This window comes from Strongylocentrotus purpuratus, unplaced genomic scaffold (genome assembly GCF_000002235.5).
Source record: "Strongylocentrotus purpuratus isolate Spur 01 unplaced genomic scaffold, Spur_5.0 spur5_scaffold_6, whole genome shotgun sequence".
NCBI lineage: Eukaryota > Metazoa > Echinodermata > Echinoidea > Camarodonta > Strongylocentrotidae > Strongylocentrotus > Strongylocentrotus purpuratus.
In genome coordinates, this window is record NW_022145612.1 from 47,720,875 (window position 1) to 47,741,969 (window position 21,095).

Sequence of the window (21,095 nt, forward strand, 5' to 3'; positions counted from 1 at the left end):
TATGGAATGTTTTTCTTCCCTCTCAGCACACCTTTCGCTTTCAATTATAAGGAGGTCATTCACTCCTGAAGGAACTGCTTGCAGCCATCTGAAGATCTCAAGATACCATATGTCATAGAAGGGCTGCATATATAGCAAGACACTTTGGGGATTTTGAATGTATAATGTTATGAAATACACAGAATTTTAAAGTCATCAATTTGACAGGCAAATGTACAGCTTAAGATCTTAATTCCAAAACCTATTCATTAACAGTTTCGACTCTAATTTTCATCACAAACTGTTAAACATTCTGGCAAATGTTTAATCTATAGTATCTGTTAAAACCTCTAAATTAAATTAATCCGTGTATTTAAACAACCAAAAGAAATGATTGATGAAAGCACTGAGGAGAAATGCTAAAGATAGATAAATATCAATGACAATGTGTGGGCAGTTGTACATCTTCCTATTACAGAACAGTGATCCTGTATGGATACACTGCATGCATGGTGAAAACACAGATACCCCACAAGAAGTTAATAAAGTTCCTATAAACCTTGTATGAAATATCATTAAAATTTCTTGTTGAAAACCTAACCAAGGCATACACCTACAACTTTTAAAAAATCCACCCATCATCATAAACAAGTCTCTGTAGTAAATGTAGCCTACCACAAGGTAATTCCTCCTGCTGCCAAGCAAGAGGGGTCAATTCCATTGCTTATGAGAAAGAAACGGGGGAGAACAACAAAATTTGCCTGAGACACGAGGTCAGGAACGTTTCTTGTTCTTTATTTTCCATCAGGCAGGGGAGCCTAGTTCAAACAGGGTCCTGTTATTTAGTCAAAGGGGTATGAGATGAGTGACAGTCTTGGATCTAGAGTGTACCCTGAAGCCCTGTTTTAATTGATGGTCAAACCAAGGTACTCCTGTACACACGACTGTGTTGGTCTTGCCTCGTCCTTGTGCATGATGCAGGAGGGCAAGGCAACCAATGTTGGTTCAAGCCCCAAGCATACTTCATTTGCCCGAATATTCCTATTAAAAATACATATCTCACTCTTTCTCTTGATTTTTCTATGATAAGGAGTTAACGATGTAAGTAAAGTCAGGTTGCAAGTAAGGGCTCAATATATGAAGAATTTTAGGTTGGCTTCAAAATAAAAAATTGCACCAACATTAGGCAGATATCTATGTCCTCTTACAATAGTGTCCTGGAAAAAGTATAATTTTCGTATCTGAAAATTTTGAATCAATATTTTATCGAGCATTTCTTTTTTTTGGGGGGGGGGGGGTGGGGGAGGTAGAGCGAGGGGGGGTGGGATTTAGCAGGAGGATAGTGAAATAAAATCATTTATGGCCCTCTCACAAACCTTGGATGTTCAATTTACAACACTCAGTGCCTTTGAAGTCCTGCCCACTGGAATTTATGTGAGGAAATTTGGGAATGTAATGATGTGATCAAGATTTATATTGCATCAAGGCTGCATCCAACCATCCACCCAAGTAGCCTACAGACCTTGAAAATGGATGAGCAGAGCCAGTGCAGGGCTCCCTCTTAGTAGTAAGACAATTTAATGTATAATGTAGTTGAGGACCAAAAAGGGGTAAGAAATAGGCTAATGTTGTCTCTCAGTGTACAATGCCATTTTAGCTCAACCATTAGGATTTGAGAATTTAAAGAAAGAACCCCCTGCACAAAAGTAAATAAATAAACATGCCTAATAATTGAAGAACTTACATTTAAAATGGAGGAGAGGCATTATAAATTTCTAAATAGATCATACAACACATGTACATGTACATGTACATGTAGGTCAGCACTTCAACAAATCCAGAAAATGAAACAAAAAGAAATCAATTAAATAAGGGACAGTGAATTATGAATGAGAGACTAGAATCTTATAATATATTCTAATCACTTCCTAAATGGTTTTGACAACTGGGTCATACTGTTTTATCATGGATCTGGGTCAACATTAATACGTTTTTTCTCTGATTCACCAATTCTCCAATATTTATCGATTTCAACACGGCTGCATGAATGAATCAAATGATTTGTAGCGAGTATCACGCTCAGTAATTGAAATTCATGACATTCTTAATCTGCCTGTCATCAATGTCTGATGCTACAGAGCAAGACAATTTTTTGGTAATGAGAGTTCATACATCATTAACAGATTTTGTGCGTAGAATGGCAGGGTGCAAGTGTACCTCTCCTTCGCTGCATTCCCCTCTCTGTGGGTTGTCCAATTAGTTACGAGCCATAACGAGGTGCGGGCGCAACGACGAGAACCTACCAAAGACCTCATCAAGAATAAACGAGTATGCACTGGGACTATGGAGTATAAATGAATGGGCACCTTGGGACTGGGACGGGAGATGAAAGACGTAACTGATGGCTTCCTGATTTGCGAGATGATTAATAGACAACATCAATTCATTCATGAGGAGCGATGAGTTGCCCATCATGGTCGGAGAGAGTTATCACTAGACTAGTGAGCCACAAAGAGAGATTGCTCCATCTTTATGGATTTCTCTCCATATAAATATTGCTAATTTCTCAATAGAAAGGCAATTTCACTCCAGCCAGGATGATTCATGCCGTGGAGATGTGACCAGTTAATAGAGCAAAAACTCACCTTCATTTTGAATTGTGTGTGTTAATCACTGTAGAAATATCTCTATGACGATCTAAATTTGAACTCCACTAATACTGTCTTTTTAGGCTTGGTGTATGATAAACTTTTACTAACTTACATCTTCAATTCAATTTCCCCATTTCTAAAGTCTGTTGCGAAAAATATGTTGCTGGAGACAATTTATTTTTAAAAGGAAACACAACACCTAATCAGTATTTTCATTGCTGCATTAAAATTAAACATTCATTACATAAAATTTAAAAAATCAGTGTAAAAGAAGCCCTCATATCAGAACCATAAATATCACAAGGTGATATCATTTGTAAATATGACTATGTCTCCAATAATGAAATAAAAAATCACAAACTTCTCAGTTACAATATTATCTCCTTTTATTTCTTTAACCCCATTTGCACTGTGTCAGTCATTTAAACATCCTGCTTATAATTGGGCTAAATCAGGAAGACAGGACATACAGTTGATTGGTCCCGTATACCACATCATATCACTTTCAAGAACTAACTTCCTTCGATGTTTATATCACACCTACAAAATATCACTATCAAGAAGGTTAGCTACACTTTGGTCTCAAGTGGCTTCTTGGCAATCAGGAAATTGTCTCTCTTTGGTTTCTTTTAAAATTGAGCAAAGGTGTTCACTTTCATTTCTTGTTGCGTTTGAAAAAAGGTAGGTCACTTACACTTTTCAAGAAAAGCATACCAGGTGATTCTTTGTCACACGAGAAGTTCACTATAGTTCATTCCTTCTGTCCTAGAAAAAAATCTCTTCCTTATTTCACAATTTATTTATTTCTGCTACATAAGGATATACCTGTAAACCATCATTGAAAAAAATCCTATAACAGGAATACTATTGATACTCAATGTTTTCTGAGTGGCATTTCTTTCATTTCAAATTCCATTCTGTACTTACAATATCAACTGAGTCAGATTTCTCGCAGATGGTCCGAGGATGGGTAAAGATGTCAGTTTGTTGGATGCCAATTTTCTGGAGAGAAGAACGAAAGAGAAGATACAAAATATATACTGTAAACATTGACACCATGTAGACATAACAAGATTGATAAAAACATTTCTATTCTAGTAGCTTAGATAAAGCTGTTCTTGTAACCCAAGAAATGATTATGAACATGCATTCAGAGAGCTTCAGTTTAACTTTTTTCCCCTGTAAGAGGTATGGAATATTATTTCCTTTAACATGTAGGCCTACATGTAAGCCCTATATACATGTATATTCAAGAAAAGGTAAAATCATTTTTCATAACATCAAAACATCAAGCACACGAATATTATCTCTTTTTAGAGGGGTCGTGGACATGGCCATTGCCAACCATGAGTAGTGGCACGCCAGGGCATCTCTTCAAATTGGCAACTCCAATTCAGGGTTTCAAATGATGCCTGCGATGACAGGGCCTGTTGCTTTGACCTCTTGCAATCTTCCTCACCAGGGGAGTTACTTTCACACCTTGAAGCCCCCGCTGCCAGCTAACAGGGGACTTGAGAAAACAAGAGTGGCTGGGGCACCCAGGGAGGGTGGGGTATCACCACGGCCGCTAAGGATGGGATGGGGGGTGGGGAGGCGGATGTGCTCTTTAGCCTTAAATCAAGAGGCAGAGTTATATTCGCCAAATTATTTTAAATGGATGATATTAATAAAGGAATATGTCCTAGAAAATGAGAAATATTGCAAGTACCAATCCAATCTACTTCATTTCAATCCAGACTTTAAGAATCTGAAGATTGAACAAACAAAAATGAATAGGACAACTGGGGTATGCCAAAACTAAATCCTTATCCCTTCTATTTGATTGATATTTATTATTTTATCATGTTTCTACTAGATTAACATCGAAATACGTTTCTCTGTTCATCCATACACCATCACTTTCTGCCAGCCAATTTAGACAGAGATAGAGAGAGCAATAAAAGAGAGATATATGACTAACAAGGGAGAGGAGAGGGCAACAGCCTGAACTGTCCCAATACAAACACGACAGATATGTGATCAGAACCAATGAGTGACAAGCAGGCAAGCAAGTTGAGCTAGCGAGCGAGGGGAGGGAAAGCGTGTTAACTTTGTTGTAAGCCACGACTGCATGGGTCAAATGCTACATTCATCATCGTCAGAAAAAAACGTTGAATTATCTAAGCTGGCGCGTTATACGATAATAAACAATATAAATGTTGTTACAGTTTGAGTCTAGGAATACCAATATACATTTGGTATGCCCTTTTTTCATGTATGGCTGGCTGTGCCAAAATGTTGGTACATCCCTTCTGTCTCACGGTCTGTCTCACTGTGCATCACTCATGGTGGAGAAGATATACATTATTGAAATGCAAAATGGCCCCTTTCCTGTGCTCTCTCAGTAAAATAACACTTTCAATTTCATTTTTTTTAAATAACTTTCAATCCAATGATGATTTATATGCCACCGTGAAGTAAAACATCTGTAGTTGGTACTCATTTTGGGTACCATACAGAATAGAGCCATCAGAAGTCATTTTATGGCAATTTTTTTTCTTTCTTTTTTCTGCATCTGGGTACATAATAAATCAAACATACCAGAATATGTTTTCTCAGAATTCAGACCACAATGCAATATTTTCTTTGCACAAAGACACAAATGTATATCGAATAGAATATGTCATCTCATAATATCAAGCCTGAAGTTGTATTCCAAGTTTTTAGTTTAATACTTACAATTGTTGAAGATTTGATAGGCCATCAAAAGTGCTTGCGTTCAATCGTCTTAATTTGTTGGAGCTAAGATCCCTGAAAGAAACAAGAGAAAGGATGGAAATCAATTAATCACCTAAATTGATAGCATTCTTTCTTTCACAAGAATAATAATCCAAATTAATGAAATCATAAAGAACTAGCCTTCATTTTTATAAATGGCTACAATACATAAGGAATAGGTGTCATGCAGCATGCCTGCATTGAGGTGATGACTTTGTCACTAATTAATATGTCTTTATGTGTGGCTTCATCCTATACTTATTTAAGTGACTAATGTATACCATAACTTATCATGTACTTTTATTCAGTTGTACAGCAGGGCTCCACACAGACTGTTTGGAAAGGGTGTCCGGATTTGAGTGTTTAATATCTTTATACATGAGCCTTTTGTAAAAATTTAGAAATGTTGAGGGTCCGGACCAATATCTTTGGCACCCATGTGTCCCAGGCACATGTTAGTGTTGAGTCCTGGTGACAGTTTTTAATATAAATTATTTCATCCTTTTAACAACATCATGTAAATGTCCCAAAATAGGTATATTTGAATGATGCTTGAAATGGGCTCAAAATGATTGATTAAAATGTGATCCCGGTAACTCAAGACCTTTCAGTTTTTAACTTAAGCAAAATATAAAAATCCACCAGAATCACTTCTCTGACCCTCTGCCAATTTCCGTACAATAGCAGGAAATATTTAAGAGATAAAACAAAAACGCTTATCACACTGTCCTTCAGTTTACCTCACAATTTTCAAATAAAGTTTTAAAAGTGATAATGGGGATTTGAACTGAGCTGAATAATCAACTGTTCAACGATAACGGTCTTACAAATGGCTTTCGTAAAGAGCCCCTATCTTCCTTCAATGTGTAATAAGTAATCAAGATATCCCGGTCACATGACTGGCGAGCAAATATCAAGCACTGTTCAAACAGCCGTTAATCTGATTGTGTTTTGGAAAACAGACCTTAGTTTTGCCTTGTTCCGAGGTGCCACCCAACACACGATTTTCACACTTTTTTATCACATAGCACACACTGACTGGGCCAGTCTTTCTCAACATCAAATAACAGGACAGGGTCACACACACATACGTCTTGGGATATTAAAATGGGAAGCAAACACACCATGCCATGGTCCTCCTTAGTCCACCACACCTGACTAAATAAACCAATAACCTTTTACTAAAAAATGTCCAAGCCCCCCCCCCCCCCCCCAAAAAAAGGAGGGATTCTGCGGCCATATTGTCACTGAGATATGAAACAGTTAGTGAGTATTCACATTTATGGATAAGTTGTCAAAACATCTTTAATGAAAGCCTAAGTTTTAAAAAAAGTACTACAAACTACAAAGAGAGACTTTTTTTTTAAATGACATATTCTGGGATGTACATGATGTACAGTATTTAAGATAACAGAACAAGGAAATGAGTCCAACTGGAAAGCCTGAACCTTTTAGCAAATCTCTGGCATTCATCTTTTGCATGACTATCACATAATGTAGTGATTATGCTACATGAGGATTACTGGATAGCATGGGTGGTATGTCAGCCCAGCTCCAGAGCGAGTACCCATACAAACCCCCATCCAATAATGCCTGTTCCGCTCCTACACACTCCCTCCTTGTGGGAATCCTGTTAGCGGAGCGAACCCATGCCTTATTTTTCTTTCCCCCTAGTTCAGGGTCGGGCGGAATCCACCCTAATCCCGGCAACCTTAATCTGCGCTTTGCACTTCCAAACTGGAACCATAGACCCAGAGCAGCATTTACATCATCACCCCCCTTTCTAAAAACACGCTCCGATAATCCCTGCCTGTATGGAGTTGGTAATCCAACCCCAGACAGAACCTGGTTATCGCATACCCTGATAGAGAAGAAGACGGGGACGATCTACCCCACCCTCATAACCTTGCCCTATCTACAACCAAATATGAATGATAGATAACCTATGTATAAAATGAAAGAGGTGTAAGGGCAACCAAGCCTCACAGTACCTCTAGCCTAGGCTTATTTGTTTGTGTGAAGAATATACTGTATGTTTAGGAAAAAGATGTCTAAAGCATATACCTTAGTTTTGAAAAACCACCGCACATCTTAATTTGTCACACAAAAAACCACGATCAGCAATATATCGCGAGTTATTTGAAAAAGTTTTGCTGTAAAAGTGTGTAAGATTTCTGTTTAATTGACTTCACATGCCCAGTAGAATTATTGAAAACAAAAAAAAAACTTCTTGACTTTTTGTTGATTACGATCATAGCTAATAATACAGATCTTCAAACCTACATTAAAATCTGGGACATAAGGGCCTACAGTGGGGATAGACAAAAGAAAGAAGGAAGGAACATACATGTAGGTGTTGGGCAAAATCTGAGGTACCAATCGGAAACAGAACCGAGTATAATTCCGCGGGGATCACATTTCGCATTCACCTCCCGGCCAGCTTTAGTCCACTTTCGCTTGCTGACTGACGTAGTGTAATACCTGTGTCCGTTTCTCTCTCCTTCCTTCCCCAACCCCCCCCCCCCCCTCGCCCTCGCCATCTTACTTCTTGCTGAGCACGGGAGGAAGATTAATAAGAGGCAAAGGGACAGGTGCGAAATGCACCTCGGGAAATGAAGAGAAGAAGAAAAATAAAGCGCTCTGCTGCATGGCGTGAACTTTAATAAGCATTAGTCCACTAACTGGATTGGTGCATATCGAATGCCCCCGTATAGGCCTAGTCTGATGCTGTTCAATACAAGGCATAATTTGCCGAGCCAAGCTGCATACCCAGATTTCAAAATGCCTGAGGAAGAAAACAGATATTATAGATTTTTCTCTCTCTTCTTCCCTCTTTCTCCTTCTCTCTTCTTGCTTAGTGCATATAGGATGAACAACGCAGACATAATGGGATGTCTTTGCTATGTGACGCACTTTACGTATATATCTGCCAAGTGCTCCTTACTCTTTCACTGTATTGCATGAAAATAAATGAATGCCTATAATATGAAAAAGAAAGATGCACACTTTCACTCTGCTTTAATCTACATGTATACCATTATGAGGGTGATAATGAATTCTATCACCTTGGATGATATTTACAGACAACAGTACCCAGCACTAGTATTTCCTTTCTTTGAAATTTTTTTCAAAATTTCATAAATTTTCTGTTATCTCATTACAATTTTACCAAAGTGACAAAAAGACAGATTTTATATTCTACCTTGATAACATTGAATGGAAATGCCACAAATATTAAACATAATATTAACAGAAAGCACAAATTTTATTTTTAGCGATACAAGGGCAGCTGCAATCTACATCAAGTTAATTCCATTAACACAATTTGGATGGTATGGAAATGCATCTACATGTACTGTACTAGTCTAAATAAAAGGTCAGAACATAGGTCAAAATGAAGAAGTAAAAAAAAAGAGAAATAGGATTATCACTGATGCCCCATCGCAATGATTTCTTCTAATTACTGACAGCTCAATTTAGTCTTCAAGTGATTAGGATAGAGTGAGCTGGTATTTTCATGCACCCGTGCTGTTTCCCGACTATCCTCGGACCATGACACACAGCTGTGTCCCCTGTTCTAAGTGGGCCTGTCCATTGTCCCTTCCTAATCTACAGCACAATTGATTTCTTTTTCTCCTCTCCCAACCAACCTTTCTTTTCACGTCTCACAGCCCCCAAATCTATTGAAAATGCCTCATTACTCTAAGCACCCACCACTAACACCACCCATTCCTGGTACGGCACACTCACTCGCGCCTCTCTCTCCCCGTTCCTCTCTTCTCTCGCAATTCGGTCTTTTCCCTCGATCCCATCACATTCCATCAGAGTCGAGTGCTTGCTGACAATAGAGGAGCACTCTTTCACAACACCTATTGTGGCTCGTCTCTAAAGCGCTCCTTTCATGGAGCATGGCCCAACAAAGGCGGGCCCTGCTGAGGGGTGCGAAAGACGATCAAACGACACAAAGGAGTTCCCCTCAGGGAGAATGTGAAATAAACTGGCTTCACACAATGTGGCTTTGCACTAGTCTTCAGACCAAGAGAAAATATAGTAAAAAGAGAGGAATAAATCTTGTGATTAGATTCTATGGGCAGATTACATGGATATAAAGGCAGTCAGTGCTGTGGATGAGCAAAGAGAGAGAGAAAGAGGGGGGGGGGGGTGTAATGGAAATTCGGCTTCAAAGTGCAGGTTATCTGATGACTGATTATATCACTAAAATATAATCAAAAGGAAGCCCAATAAACCATTTAAAATGCAAAAACATGCGCCATTGAATTTTCAGTGTAATTCGGTATCTTGTTGTCAACCATTAACATGTGGAATGTGCAATTTTTGGTCTGACAGACAATTGGAAAATATGATGGTACGACAAGAGAAAGAGCCACATTTTGCACTGCGGGGAGGGAGAATTGTTGTCAATTTCATGCGGGATAGCGTGGGTCCCTCATAATCACTTTCCTGGCATTCAACAAATTGAATTTGAAGACAGTTGTGTGCAGAGCCCTCTCTTCCTCGACACTTGCCAAAATCACATTAACCAGAGCTGGATTACTGCATGGTGTTTATGCAACCCCCGCCATGCTGTGTGGCCCGATCCAACCCCACCAAATTCCCCCCAAAACACAGAAACTAATAGCCCTGCATCAGAAAAACAGTGGAAGAAATTGACGGATTAGATATTGTTTAGAAGCATAACTCCACTTTGCTCTCCCCTCCCTTGTACTTCTTCACTTCTCTCAAGCAGTTTTCTAAATGCCTTGCCACAAAGTACAAACACAAAAGGTGTCGCCGCTGACAAGTTTTGGAAGGGTCCGTCACAGGTGCAGTAAATAAGCAACTTGAATTAGGGTTGAGATGTTGGCACGAAGGAAGCGGCGGGACGGCTGCTGAGTGATGGAGAAGTGTTGGCCAAACATAGTGGTAGTTGGAGAACATGAATGCAGAGATGCTGTCTCAGCCCTCGGTGCATTATTCAGCACATAGCTGGGATTACCCAGTGACAGTGTGTACCCCTCACAACAAAAATCAAACCATATTTTTCTGCGGTGTGCACAGCATCTTCAGGAATTATGAGCCTTGCCAGATCTGTACACTAAAGCCTCCCTTAGCTGATGATTTCACTGTCAAAACAAACAAAATGCCAGTTCCATGTCGTCTAAATCTCACTGCGCACTTGCTGAAATTGATGCCATTATGACGTGATCTGTAGGACCTTCTCTGTCATCTTTTATAGTAACCAATCATTCTTCTGATGATGAACATCTTTTGATTTCACGGATGAAACATTACGTGAAAATTTATAACTCATCACTATACAGTGACCCCCCAAAATGCTCTCTTTGAGGATGTATTAATTAAGCATGGTACCTAATTATTAAGTGTTCTTTTTTCCATTTATTAATTAATTTGTTTGTCCGGTTGGTGGTGGGGGGGGGGGGGAGATAAAGTGCTGTCTTATCCAATTTTCTTTCATAGCCATATGCAAATTTCACAAGCAGATATAACCCAGAGCTGCATCAAGTAAACAACAAAATTAAATTACGCAGCATCTACAAATTTCTTTTGATTTCTGTTATGGGAGAGGTTTAAGGAGCAGCATCTTGGCTCAATCGCAGTGCGGGTTTGCTCCTCTTCAGACCCTAGGTGTGAATGGACCCTGTGGGACTCCACATACCAACCATGAAACTAAACACCTCTTTCCCACTGAGAACGCTGCCAACTTTTTCATCTTTCACATCAAAGTCCACCATCTAGAGATCAAAACTCAATTGGAGGGGTGCAAGACGCACCGCTGCTTCGTTTATTACCTCCAAAATGAAGGTTCATAATGCAGCGGTCAACAACACCCTCGGAAGGGTAGAGGAATAAAAGCAATGATAAGTCAGGTATGAAGAAAATAAGGAGAGCGTTTGAAGTACAGCATACCGACAATTTATCCCAGCAAATTGCAGCATGAGAAACAATTTTCACGCATTAAGAGAAGTGTATGCCTGAGTCAACAGCATAAGAGTGCTGGTGACTAGTGAACTCAGAAGGGTACAGTATGTGGTGTGGAAATGAAGTTCATTTCCATGTCCAAGCACATCGAGAACCGCAAACTAGTAATCAGAAATGCAATGATTGTAAATTCAGAAGCAAATCACTTTTCAATTTGAATGATTTCCAAGAAACCAGTAACCACACATTGATCTGAACAAAGTACTTCTCAATTTGTGTTACATTTTTTATTATGAAAAAAGGGGGAATGTAATTATAGCTATAAAAGTTTTTAATAAAAGATTCCTAATCTTATCACGTTTTTGAAAATAATTCCAACGTATGAACAGAGTGAGAGAGAGGGGGGGGGGGAGGCTGGAGGGGTGAGAGAAAACTTGTTAACTGGAGTTCCGTTTCCCGTTCTCACATCTTGCTCATCTCATAATTTGTTTAAGCGTCAGTTTTTCATGGGATTATCCTGTAACTCCGCCCTTCTTAATTCAATTAGGGTTGTTTTCCCTCCTTGATCCCTTTCCAACCAAAAAGACCTGTCACGTAATTACCTGGGTGACTGACACCTTGGAACTACTAATTTTACATTTATACAAGAGGAAAATTATAAAAGAAAAACACAAAAAATGAAGACAAATTGTCATGAACTATCCCACCAGTCCCCAGATTTTTAGTAATGATTACTGTATTTTTCACATCTTGACATACAGAGAGGTGATAATCTTGACTCATTTGTATGTCTTGTTCTCAAAAGCAAGCATACAAAGGCCTATACATGTAGATGAATGTAGAGGTAATGTCCATCACCAAAACAATAGAGACCCTTCTTGGGTGTTGCTATGCCCACACAAATACAAAGGGTCTGCATGGGACTACAGTTTTACTCTTGTTTCTGTTCAAGGGGCTCGACAGTGATTAATTCAGTGAGACAGTGATCAGATAAGGTGGACAACTGTTCTGTTGTCAAACAAGCCTACACACATACACACACACCAACAAAAACCATAGAAAATCAGAAACAACTGCCTTATGCAATACGTGAAGTACCAATACAGTGTTCAAATAGGCCTAAAAACTGTTTTTTGATTTTACAGACAACATAGCTTTCGTTCTACTTTAATTATTATTCTCTTTTAAAATACATTCAGGGAAAACATGTAGACTGTTGAGTCTACACTGTGTGTACAATTGGCCCTACACCAGCAAGGTAAGATGTAGCCTGAATGTACATTGTACATGTAAGCCCTGCACGGTTATCTTGCAAGAGGAGGAGAATAATTGGTAAAATACCTTCAATTTAGACTAAGTAATAAACCACTGTCTCTTCAGGCATACTCTGTCAAAAGGCCTATTCATTCTCCTTATTTGTCATCTTGCGCTGTTCAAAGCCCTGCTTTAATTATGGCAGTGCTATGCCACAATGGACAAAGTGACAGCGCTCACTCATTTGCCATTCATTAAAAGCAACTGCTCCCCAGTCGCTTGTGTACACAACCAGCCAAAGCTTTTACATATTAGAAGGAAATAGAAAAGGAGAAGGGGGAAAGAATAAAGGGGGGGGGGGGTGGACTGCACTTCAAACACTTTCAGTTTGCTTGCCAATAGAGAATAACAAATGTTACTTTACATGTACAGTAAAGAAACTCTACTGCATCAGATCCCTCCTCTCTGCTAGAATTCTGCTCGCCCTTTTACTCTTTTCTCTTTCCTATCTTGCAACCCCTGTAAAAATTTGCCACATCTCCTCTAAAACAAGCATATCTCTTTGAACAGGGATTTTATCTCCTACACGAGTTTTGGCATATAACACAGCACCTCATATAACAGAGGCCTGCGAAAGCTAGCAAACGAACAAGAACCCATGACAACACATAAAGAAGCGTGATCTTCAACCAATTTCAAAGTTTGTGCTCGCCCCGACTCTGTTTGCCTGCGCCCGGTGGCAGCAAACAACATGTAGATGAAATTTCAGATGATTTGATTTCTAGGATGAACCTACAGCCCCATAAGGGCAGCCTTACAGAGGAAAAGGAGATTTTTCAAATCCTAAAATAGAGGACCATATTCACATTCTATTTTGGGGGGTAATTAGTTAATTCTATTAGTTTTGGGGATAAAAAAACTCTAATTAACTATGTTATGTATATCCCACTGCAAAATAAAATCATCTAATGTTTTGCTCACATATCGAACATGTATGTTTTGAATTCCATAACAGTAAAAAAAAAAAGAGAGTAAATTTAATCATTTTGCAATCAACTACATCATCCCGATTCCTGAACATACAGTACCAAGTGTTCATGTACAGTACATGAAATTTTCATTTCTGACACTAATATCCCTATTCCAAACTGACTTATGTGATGTTAAGTGTCATCAGATGCATTATCAATTATGTATTTTACATCCATGATTTGTCTTCAATTTCTGCATCTATTGAACTTTGTCAATGCACCCATATTTAGTACATATAATATATGTACTAAATATGGGTGCATTGACAAAGTTCAATAGATGCAGAAATTGAAGACAAATCATGGATGTATACATGTATACATGTACAATGTACACTGCAAAAGGGAACAATGTAGTGGAATTAGCAGCCTACTCCCAATAATTTCTTGAGGCATGAAATGAAAATAAAAACCATTATTCTCTTATTCAACTGGACTACAAAAGATCAGGGCCATAATTCACTTTGCCAATACACAGGCGAACGATAAAACTGCCAATAAAAATATCCCTGATCATCACTGGAAAAAAAAGACGAGATTTTAACTGAGAAAAGAACATCCGCAGGAAGGTCACGATGTTGATGTTAGCGCAGTTATCGGAGTGTGAAATTTGTGTACACTTACACCACAATGCAGGGATTTCAATGGGCCAAAACAGATTGTATTGTGGCTATCAATGGGACAAAACTGAAAAATACCTCCTTCTTCACAGCCATAAGTTATTTCTGTGCTCAATGGCCCAACAAAAGCCAGAAGCGGAACTCGGTAAAAAATTATCTGGCTGCAGTTTGGAGAGCCGTGAGGATCACATAAAGGCAATTTCTAACATAATAGAAAAGACATAATAAAGAAAAAAAACACTTTACTATTAAATTGATAACCTAATCAAACCCTTAATTTCGACCTTGCTGACTGAAACTCTCAGGAATCATTATAAAATGTAATTATAAATATTAAATTTATCACAAAGTAGTGTTGCCTAGGACTTTAAATGATTGAGATGGTACAACATTGTTAGCTTTTTCATTTGGAATCTATTCTGCTCCCATCAGTACAGTATCTTGTTGCGTTTTGCCCATTTATACCAGACAGGTAATCGTGGAACACGCAAGTTATCAGGCGTCCTAACAGCAGGTTAATACCAATGAGATGCACGGATTGCACAGCACTTAGGCACTTGGGAGGAGGAGACGGATCCGAGAGAGAGAGTGGAAGACAGACAGAGAGCATTGAGATGGCATCAAGCTACAGAACCTGCACTAGCTTGCTGGCTGGCTGGCTTGGCTGCCTGTGAACGTGACCATGCCTCAGCACACCAATTTATGCATGAAGCTTTTGGCAAAGCAAGGCTGTACTCAGCGGGGTGTAAGCCTATTTAGCACATCTCAGCTGTGAAAAATGCAGAATGGAGAAACACACTGTCCCCATTTTTTTCTGTGCGCCCTTAGAGGCAGGCTTTGTCAAGGTGCGCTAGGGCCATGTATTAAAAATGTCTATCAAGACAGCAAGAACACTGGGTGTTCATACATGTACATAGTGGGTAGGGAAATCTTCATGTTGCCATGTGAAAGCAGATTGGATTAGAATAAGATAAATATTCCAGTTCAACTTCAAGCTAATGTGTAACTTTCATAACCCATAATCAATTAATCACTCTATAATATATCAAAGTTCTGCTATAAAGAAGCATGAAAAAGATTGACAAGGAACAATACATCTTATCTCAATCTGAACAGAATTCACATGAATCATGCAGTTCTTCATATTCATGCACTTGTTCAAGATCAATTATCACACATATTTTTTTGTTTTTCTCCCTTGAGGAGAAGTAATCATTTATGCACCCAGCATGCCAAAGTCATAAATTACATTATTCATCACCAAAGAAATATGCACCCCTACATCCCACCTACGACCCGCACATGTATGCACACAGGAGCTCTCTGCATGCACTGCATAAATGCTCTCGTTCTCTCCGATGCATAATCAATTCAATCTTGCCACATTTGTCGGGGCAAAGCTATCAATTTTCACTGATAAAAGCCTTTCTGCTAAGACAGTGAAAAGAGAAGCCAGCTTCCCCTAGCTTTTCCATCGCACAAATTTCTCTTCCCCAAGTTGTTTTCTTCTCTTATCTTTTTTTTCTTTCTAATATGTGGGCAGTCCATTTTGGATGATGAGGCTGGCTAGCTGTATCCGTTCTCACACATCTATAATGGATCATTAAACCACCAATCGACTGAATAATTCTGTCGGAAGCACTTCATAGCTTTCAAACAAAAAATGATCTAAAAACTAATAAACAAGCCACTGCACATGTGTACTACTATAAACAGGTCTATAAATAGTGCCAGCATGAGCATACTGTACAGTGTAGCTGTACTTTGTAAACAACATTTACAATAATTTGAATATATCAAACGATTGATGATTTTCAACTTCATGTATGATAATAAAATGAAAAATACTGTTTGTAAATGGACTAGTCTCTGTGTATATACAATTTTGTACAAAGATGTACACTGTACATGTGCATGTGGATATTATATACAGTAGATCTGCACACAATGTCCAATCTATGTTAATGAACACTGACTTTGTGACTAACTATTAAATATTCAGGAAATATCTTCAAAACTTGTCAAGCACATGGACTTCAGCTCTTAGAGAATGATCATAATATTCTTGTACACTGCCTCATACATTATGTGTGGTTACGAGACCCATTGCCCACACAAACATGTATATGAACATGTAGGCCTACATGCGAAACCCCTACATCTCCTTGCACCTACAACTATGCCGTCTTACAGTCAATAATGCATTGATTGAAACTTGAGCTTTGCACCTGACCCTTGCAGTGCCTTGTGATATGCAGATAAAAATATTACTTTCATCGATCTCTCAAGTGTGTAAAAACAAAGCAATGCTCAAGACAAGGCTCATGAGGTTCATTTTCTATACTTGACAAAAATGACAGTGTTGTATTTTTTTGTTTAAGTTTGACTTGTTTCATAAGGTTGTTGAAATAATTTCTCGATTGCAACAATATTTCTGACCATTTACTTGAATGCAGATGCATGAACAAAAAATGCATTTATAAAGAACAGAGATTTGCGATTTAATATTTGGGTACTTTCAAATACAATCAGATTTATGTCTGAATATATCCTGTTTACTTTATAAAAATACCCCCACCCCCTTCTCAGTTGATGAAAATTTGTGCATTTGTTATTTATTCATAAATACTTATATAGTATTCATTTGCTGTGATGAAACTGCAAAAGTTAAAACCAAACCTTGTTTTCGTAAATACAAAGATATCAATGTTTATGTTTGGGTAATAGTATCACATGGGAGGACTGTACATGTACATGTTAAAGAGTTCCAGACTAACAGTATTAAACCTTTGCTTTAGTCTTCCAACCTGTAAGAAGTAAAATTCTTCTTTGAGTTTGAAGATAAATGATTTGGAAGTGATGGCTTCCCGAACGAATAGAGCATGTTACATATTTTTCACGTTTAGAAATTCCTGTCCAAGATGGCCAGACGGAAAGATTTGTCGCTATGCAACCGCTTCTTCAAGTAATCAAAATGACACCAATGGGATAGGCACAGAGCTCTTTGATGAGTCAATCTACTCACATGTCCAGTCCCATGCAAAACAAACAACTATTGGGTCTTACATGAATCTATTCTTGAAAACAAATACAACTGATTATGAAATTCATGTACACAGGAAAGAACAAATGGCCATGTGATGATTTACAACAGAATCTAACACCTCCAATTCTGTTCAAGATATATTCTCACAAAATACAAACATCCTAAAATAATCATACGACTGTCTGGACTGGAGTGCACTGTATTTGAAATTGCTTTAATTCAGGGCCCCATCCCAAATAATTGTACTTGATTACAACAGAATCCAACACCTCCAATTCTGTTCAAGATATATTCTCACAAAATACAAACATCCTAAAATAATCAAACAACTTTCTGAAGTGCACTGAATTTGATGTTGCTTTTTTGTCATAATTCAGGACCCTATCCCAAATAACTGTATTTGATTCCAAACATAATTTACCTCCATCTTTCCCACTCTGTCATCTCACAATTAGCCTACAATCAAGGTTTTTGACCAGGAAATGACATGCCATTTAACATACGTCAATATGAAAGAGTGAAACACCCCTGTCAGACCGCTTTGGCAATCAATACGCAGCGATCAAAATGGGCTGGTTCTTTTTTTCTCAATGCTTTTAAAAACTGTTAATTGGATTGGAACACACAATCTGTAACTCCTCTAGTACAGAGCACAGTATCCTCAGTTAACTTCTGTTTTATCGGTGGTAATGTTTTAGAGGGCCTACCAGTACCATACACAAAAAACATAGATTTCATTCATTGTGAGCAGTATTATACCTACATGTAAATGCATAGTAGAGTTAATATACTATAAGTAAGGGCTAGGTCAAGAGTATAATTGTTTTACTTACAAGTCTTCTAACTGTGATAACCTGTCAAAAGTTCCATCTGGGATGCTGGCGATGCGGTTCGATTGCAATTCCCTGTAGTAAATAAAAGCCAGGAAATAATAATTACACATTACTTTGAGTAAGAAGTAAAAATCTATGATATTAAATTTAACAACACAAAACAAACTGTAGGCCTGCCTTCATGTCATTAGTATTCAATAATTACTAGAACACTGTGTAAATGCTTTGATGCATTCTTCAATCACATGTAAATGCATCACTTCTTGAGTTCTTAGACATAAACAAATTATTTGGCTGCTTGGCAGTTTGGCTACAAAGGGGACATCATGGTGTGGTACCCTCATAATGATAAGAGCATGTAATTTACAGAATATAACAAACAAAATTGTAAACATAAACAATTAAACATGGTGCTCAATTAAATTATCCATTCCCAGAAAATATGTACTACTACAAATGTATGTAGAATTGTGTAGATTATATACATGTACATGTAGGTTAGTAGGTTTTTACATCCACTTTACATTCTACCAGTAACTTTTTATTTCCCCATAAAAGAAATTGTAAACATAAACACGGTGCTCAAGTGAAATATCCATTTCCAGTAAATATGTACTACTACAATATTGTATGTAGATATATATAGGTAAATAGCTTTTTACATCCACTTTACACTTTACCAGTAACTTTTTATTTCCCCATAAAAGAAATTAATCTTGGTCTGGAAATCAGGAGGTAGCACAAAAGACATAATGCTAACTCCCATTTCCTGTTACCCTAAATGACAATAGGATTTACTTTAATGGAACAATGGGGGAATACAAAGAAAAGGAAATTCAGCGTGTATATACTGCATGGGTCAATGTGCATGTACATGTATGATGCAGGCACTGTACAGGTGTGCACAGGTCTATTATTAATCAAATGAATAACCACAGTCAATGACAGGGTAAGCTGTTAGTGGTGCATCAATGATTGTCCAATCTAAAAAGGTCTATTCATATGGACTGCACTGGCCATTATGGGATATGCTTAAAGTTAAGCCCCTTTCATAGTCTATGATCACTAGACCTTGTTTTCCATTCACAGTATTTATAAACCTACAGCATTTCTTCTACTGAGGATTCCCCCAAATAATGCTCCTTGACAGGGACACAAAAAAACATAACATAAACATAAACTTGTATTTATAATAGGTATACCGATTCTTGCTGGAATGCAAAATTGCAAACACAAACACTTAGTGTATTTTGTTTGCGAGGGTCTGAAAATGTATACTAGCTATCCTAAAACCAGAATGATCAATCAGTCAAACACCTTCTGGTCAACCACAACATGTAAGGGGACAGGGGAAATAAGATTGGCTTATACATTGTACATGTACCTGACTCAACTGTCTCTAGGAAGGAGAGAATTAATCTAGATGACAAAGTGCAAATCAATGCTTACAAACAACACCTGAACACAGGATGGCTAATTCAGTATTACTTATAAATCAAGGATGCAGCCTTTAATAACAAGAGGACTTGCATTTTGTAGGCCTACAGAACTGAGTAGCTGTGGATGTATGTTTGATGTACACAAGGCCTTGTATACATCAAACTCTATACATGACATGTACATGTACATGTAAATGGCCTAAAATGTGTTTGTACACAAATAAATGTACATGTACATGTGTATGTAGGCAGTACATGTAATGTCTTTTTGTCTCAAGCACCTTATATTGCTCCAAGAAGAATTTTTGACATAAATGATTTCAGATCATGAGACAAATAAAATTGAAATTTTGATCATTGTGGAAAAATTGAGATATAACGGCAATGAGTTAAAGAAACGAAACGGCAAACAGAACCACATAACTGTAGAAAGAGAGGGCCTTAATTTGTCATCACTGTTCCATTTATGTGATCCAGCAAGACAGCTTTGGGAGGTGTTGAGATACGAATATTAAACCCAGCCAAAGTGGATTCGGGCACTTTCTTGGGGTAGACCAACAACAATAGCCCGGGCTAAATTTGAGGGAGAGAAAAAGCACCCATGTTTTCATAATCTGTGGGGACAAAGATTTCCCCAAATTTGAGCTGCACTCTGGCTCAGGGCAACATTCCTGTCTTAACTATTTGGTCACGCCTTGCTGCAGGAAAATCTGCTGCCCATTATAAAGGTCATGGCGAATGTATACCCGCTCACTAGGCACAAACATGGCGCAACAAAGAAAGGCTCCACAAATTAGACTTCTTACACCTGCAAAAATGTAGAGGATTACTTGCGGAAAAAATACCCTTACGCGGAAACCGTTTCTGTAGACATTTTGTCACAGATTGGAAGTTTATAGCAATATATCACAATCACATGCACACTGTACAGCAGCCTACATGTGGATTTACAATTTTAATTATCTGTTACTTTAAACACAAATTATCATTAAATAAAGTTATTAAAATCATGCCCTTGCTGTTATGATTTTCCATTAAATAAAGGGACTTTTCAAAATATAAGAATCACAAAATTCTACATGTTTTCATTGATGATAAATCAAGATATGCAATCTTCAAAAACCAAAGTATTCAAGAAGACAAAGTCCAGCTTAGTTGGGTCCATAAATAACCAGACAAGGATTTCCAAAGTCCAAGTCTACAATTAAAAAATATCACACAACAACATACCTCATGCATATTATGCCATAATTTACACCACACTGTACTTGGTATGACATACCCCCACCCCCTTGAATACATGTACATGTTCGCTGTGAAAAGTTGTTTGCATTCATTGTACAGCATGGCATGGAGGGTTGTGTTTGCAGAGCAAAGCAAGCTTTCAAGCACAAAGAGTTAGAAAAGCCCTCCACACTTCATGGCTGTCAGTCAATGGCAGGAGGGTGTACAATGTTCAGCAAAGATAAATTAACTTTATCACAAGACAATGATCAATTTACATGGTGAAAAACCAAGAATTTAAATTATTAGATTTATTGTAGG

At 38.0% G+C, this 21,095-nt stretch overlaps 1 protein-coding gene across 1 annotated transcript in view; it reads right to left on the minus strand.

The window, feature by feature from the left end:
• The window catches only part of LOC580332 (leucine-rich repeats and immunoglobulin-like domains protein 3), a 67,351-nt gene that overhangs the window by 33,859 nt on the left and 12,397 nt on the right, over positions 1-21,095 (minus strand). Inside the window, exons 3-5 of the mRNA XM_030971969.1 lie at positions 18,112-18,183; positions 5,349-5,420; positions 3,558-3,632 (exon numbers count right to left, since the gene is read on the minus strand). Of these exons, the coding sequence (XP_030827829.1) occupies positions 3,558-3,632; positions 5,349-5,420; positions 18,112-18,183 (219 nt within the window). The remainder of the gene's footprint in view (positions 1-3,557; positions 3,633-5,348; positions 5,421-18,111; positions 18,184-21,095) is intronic.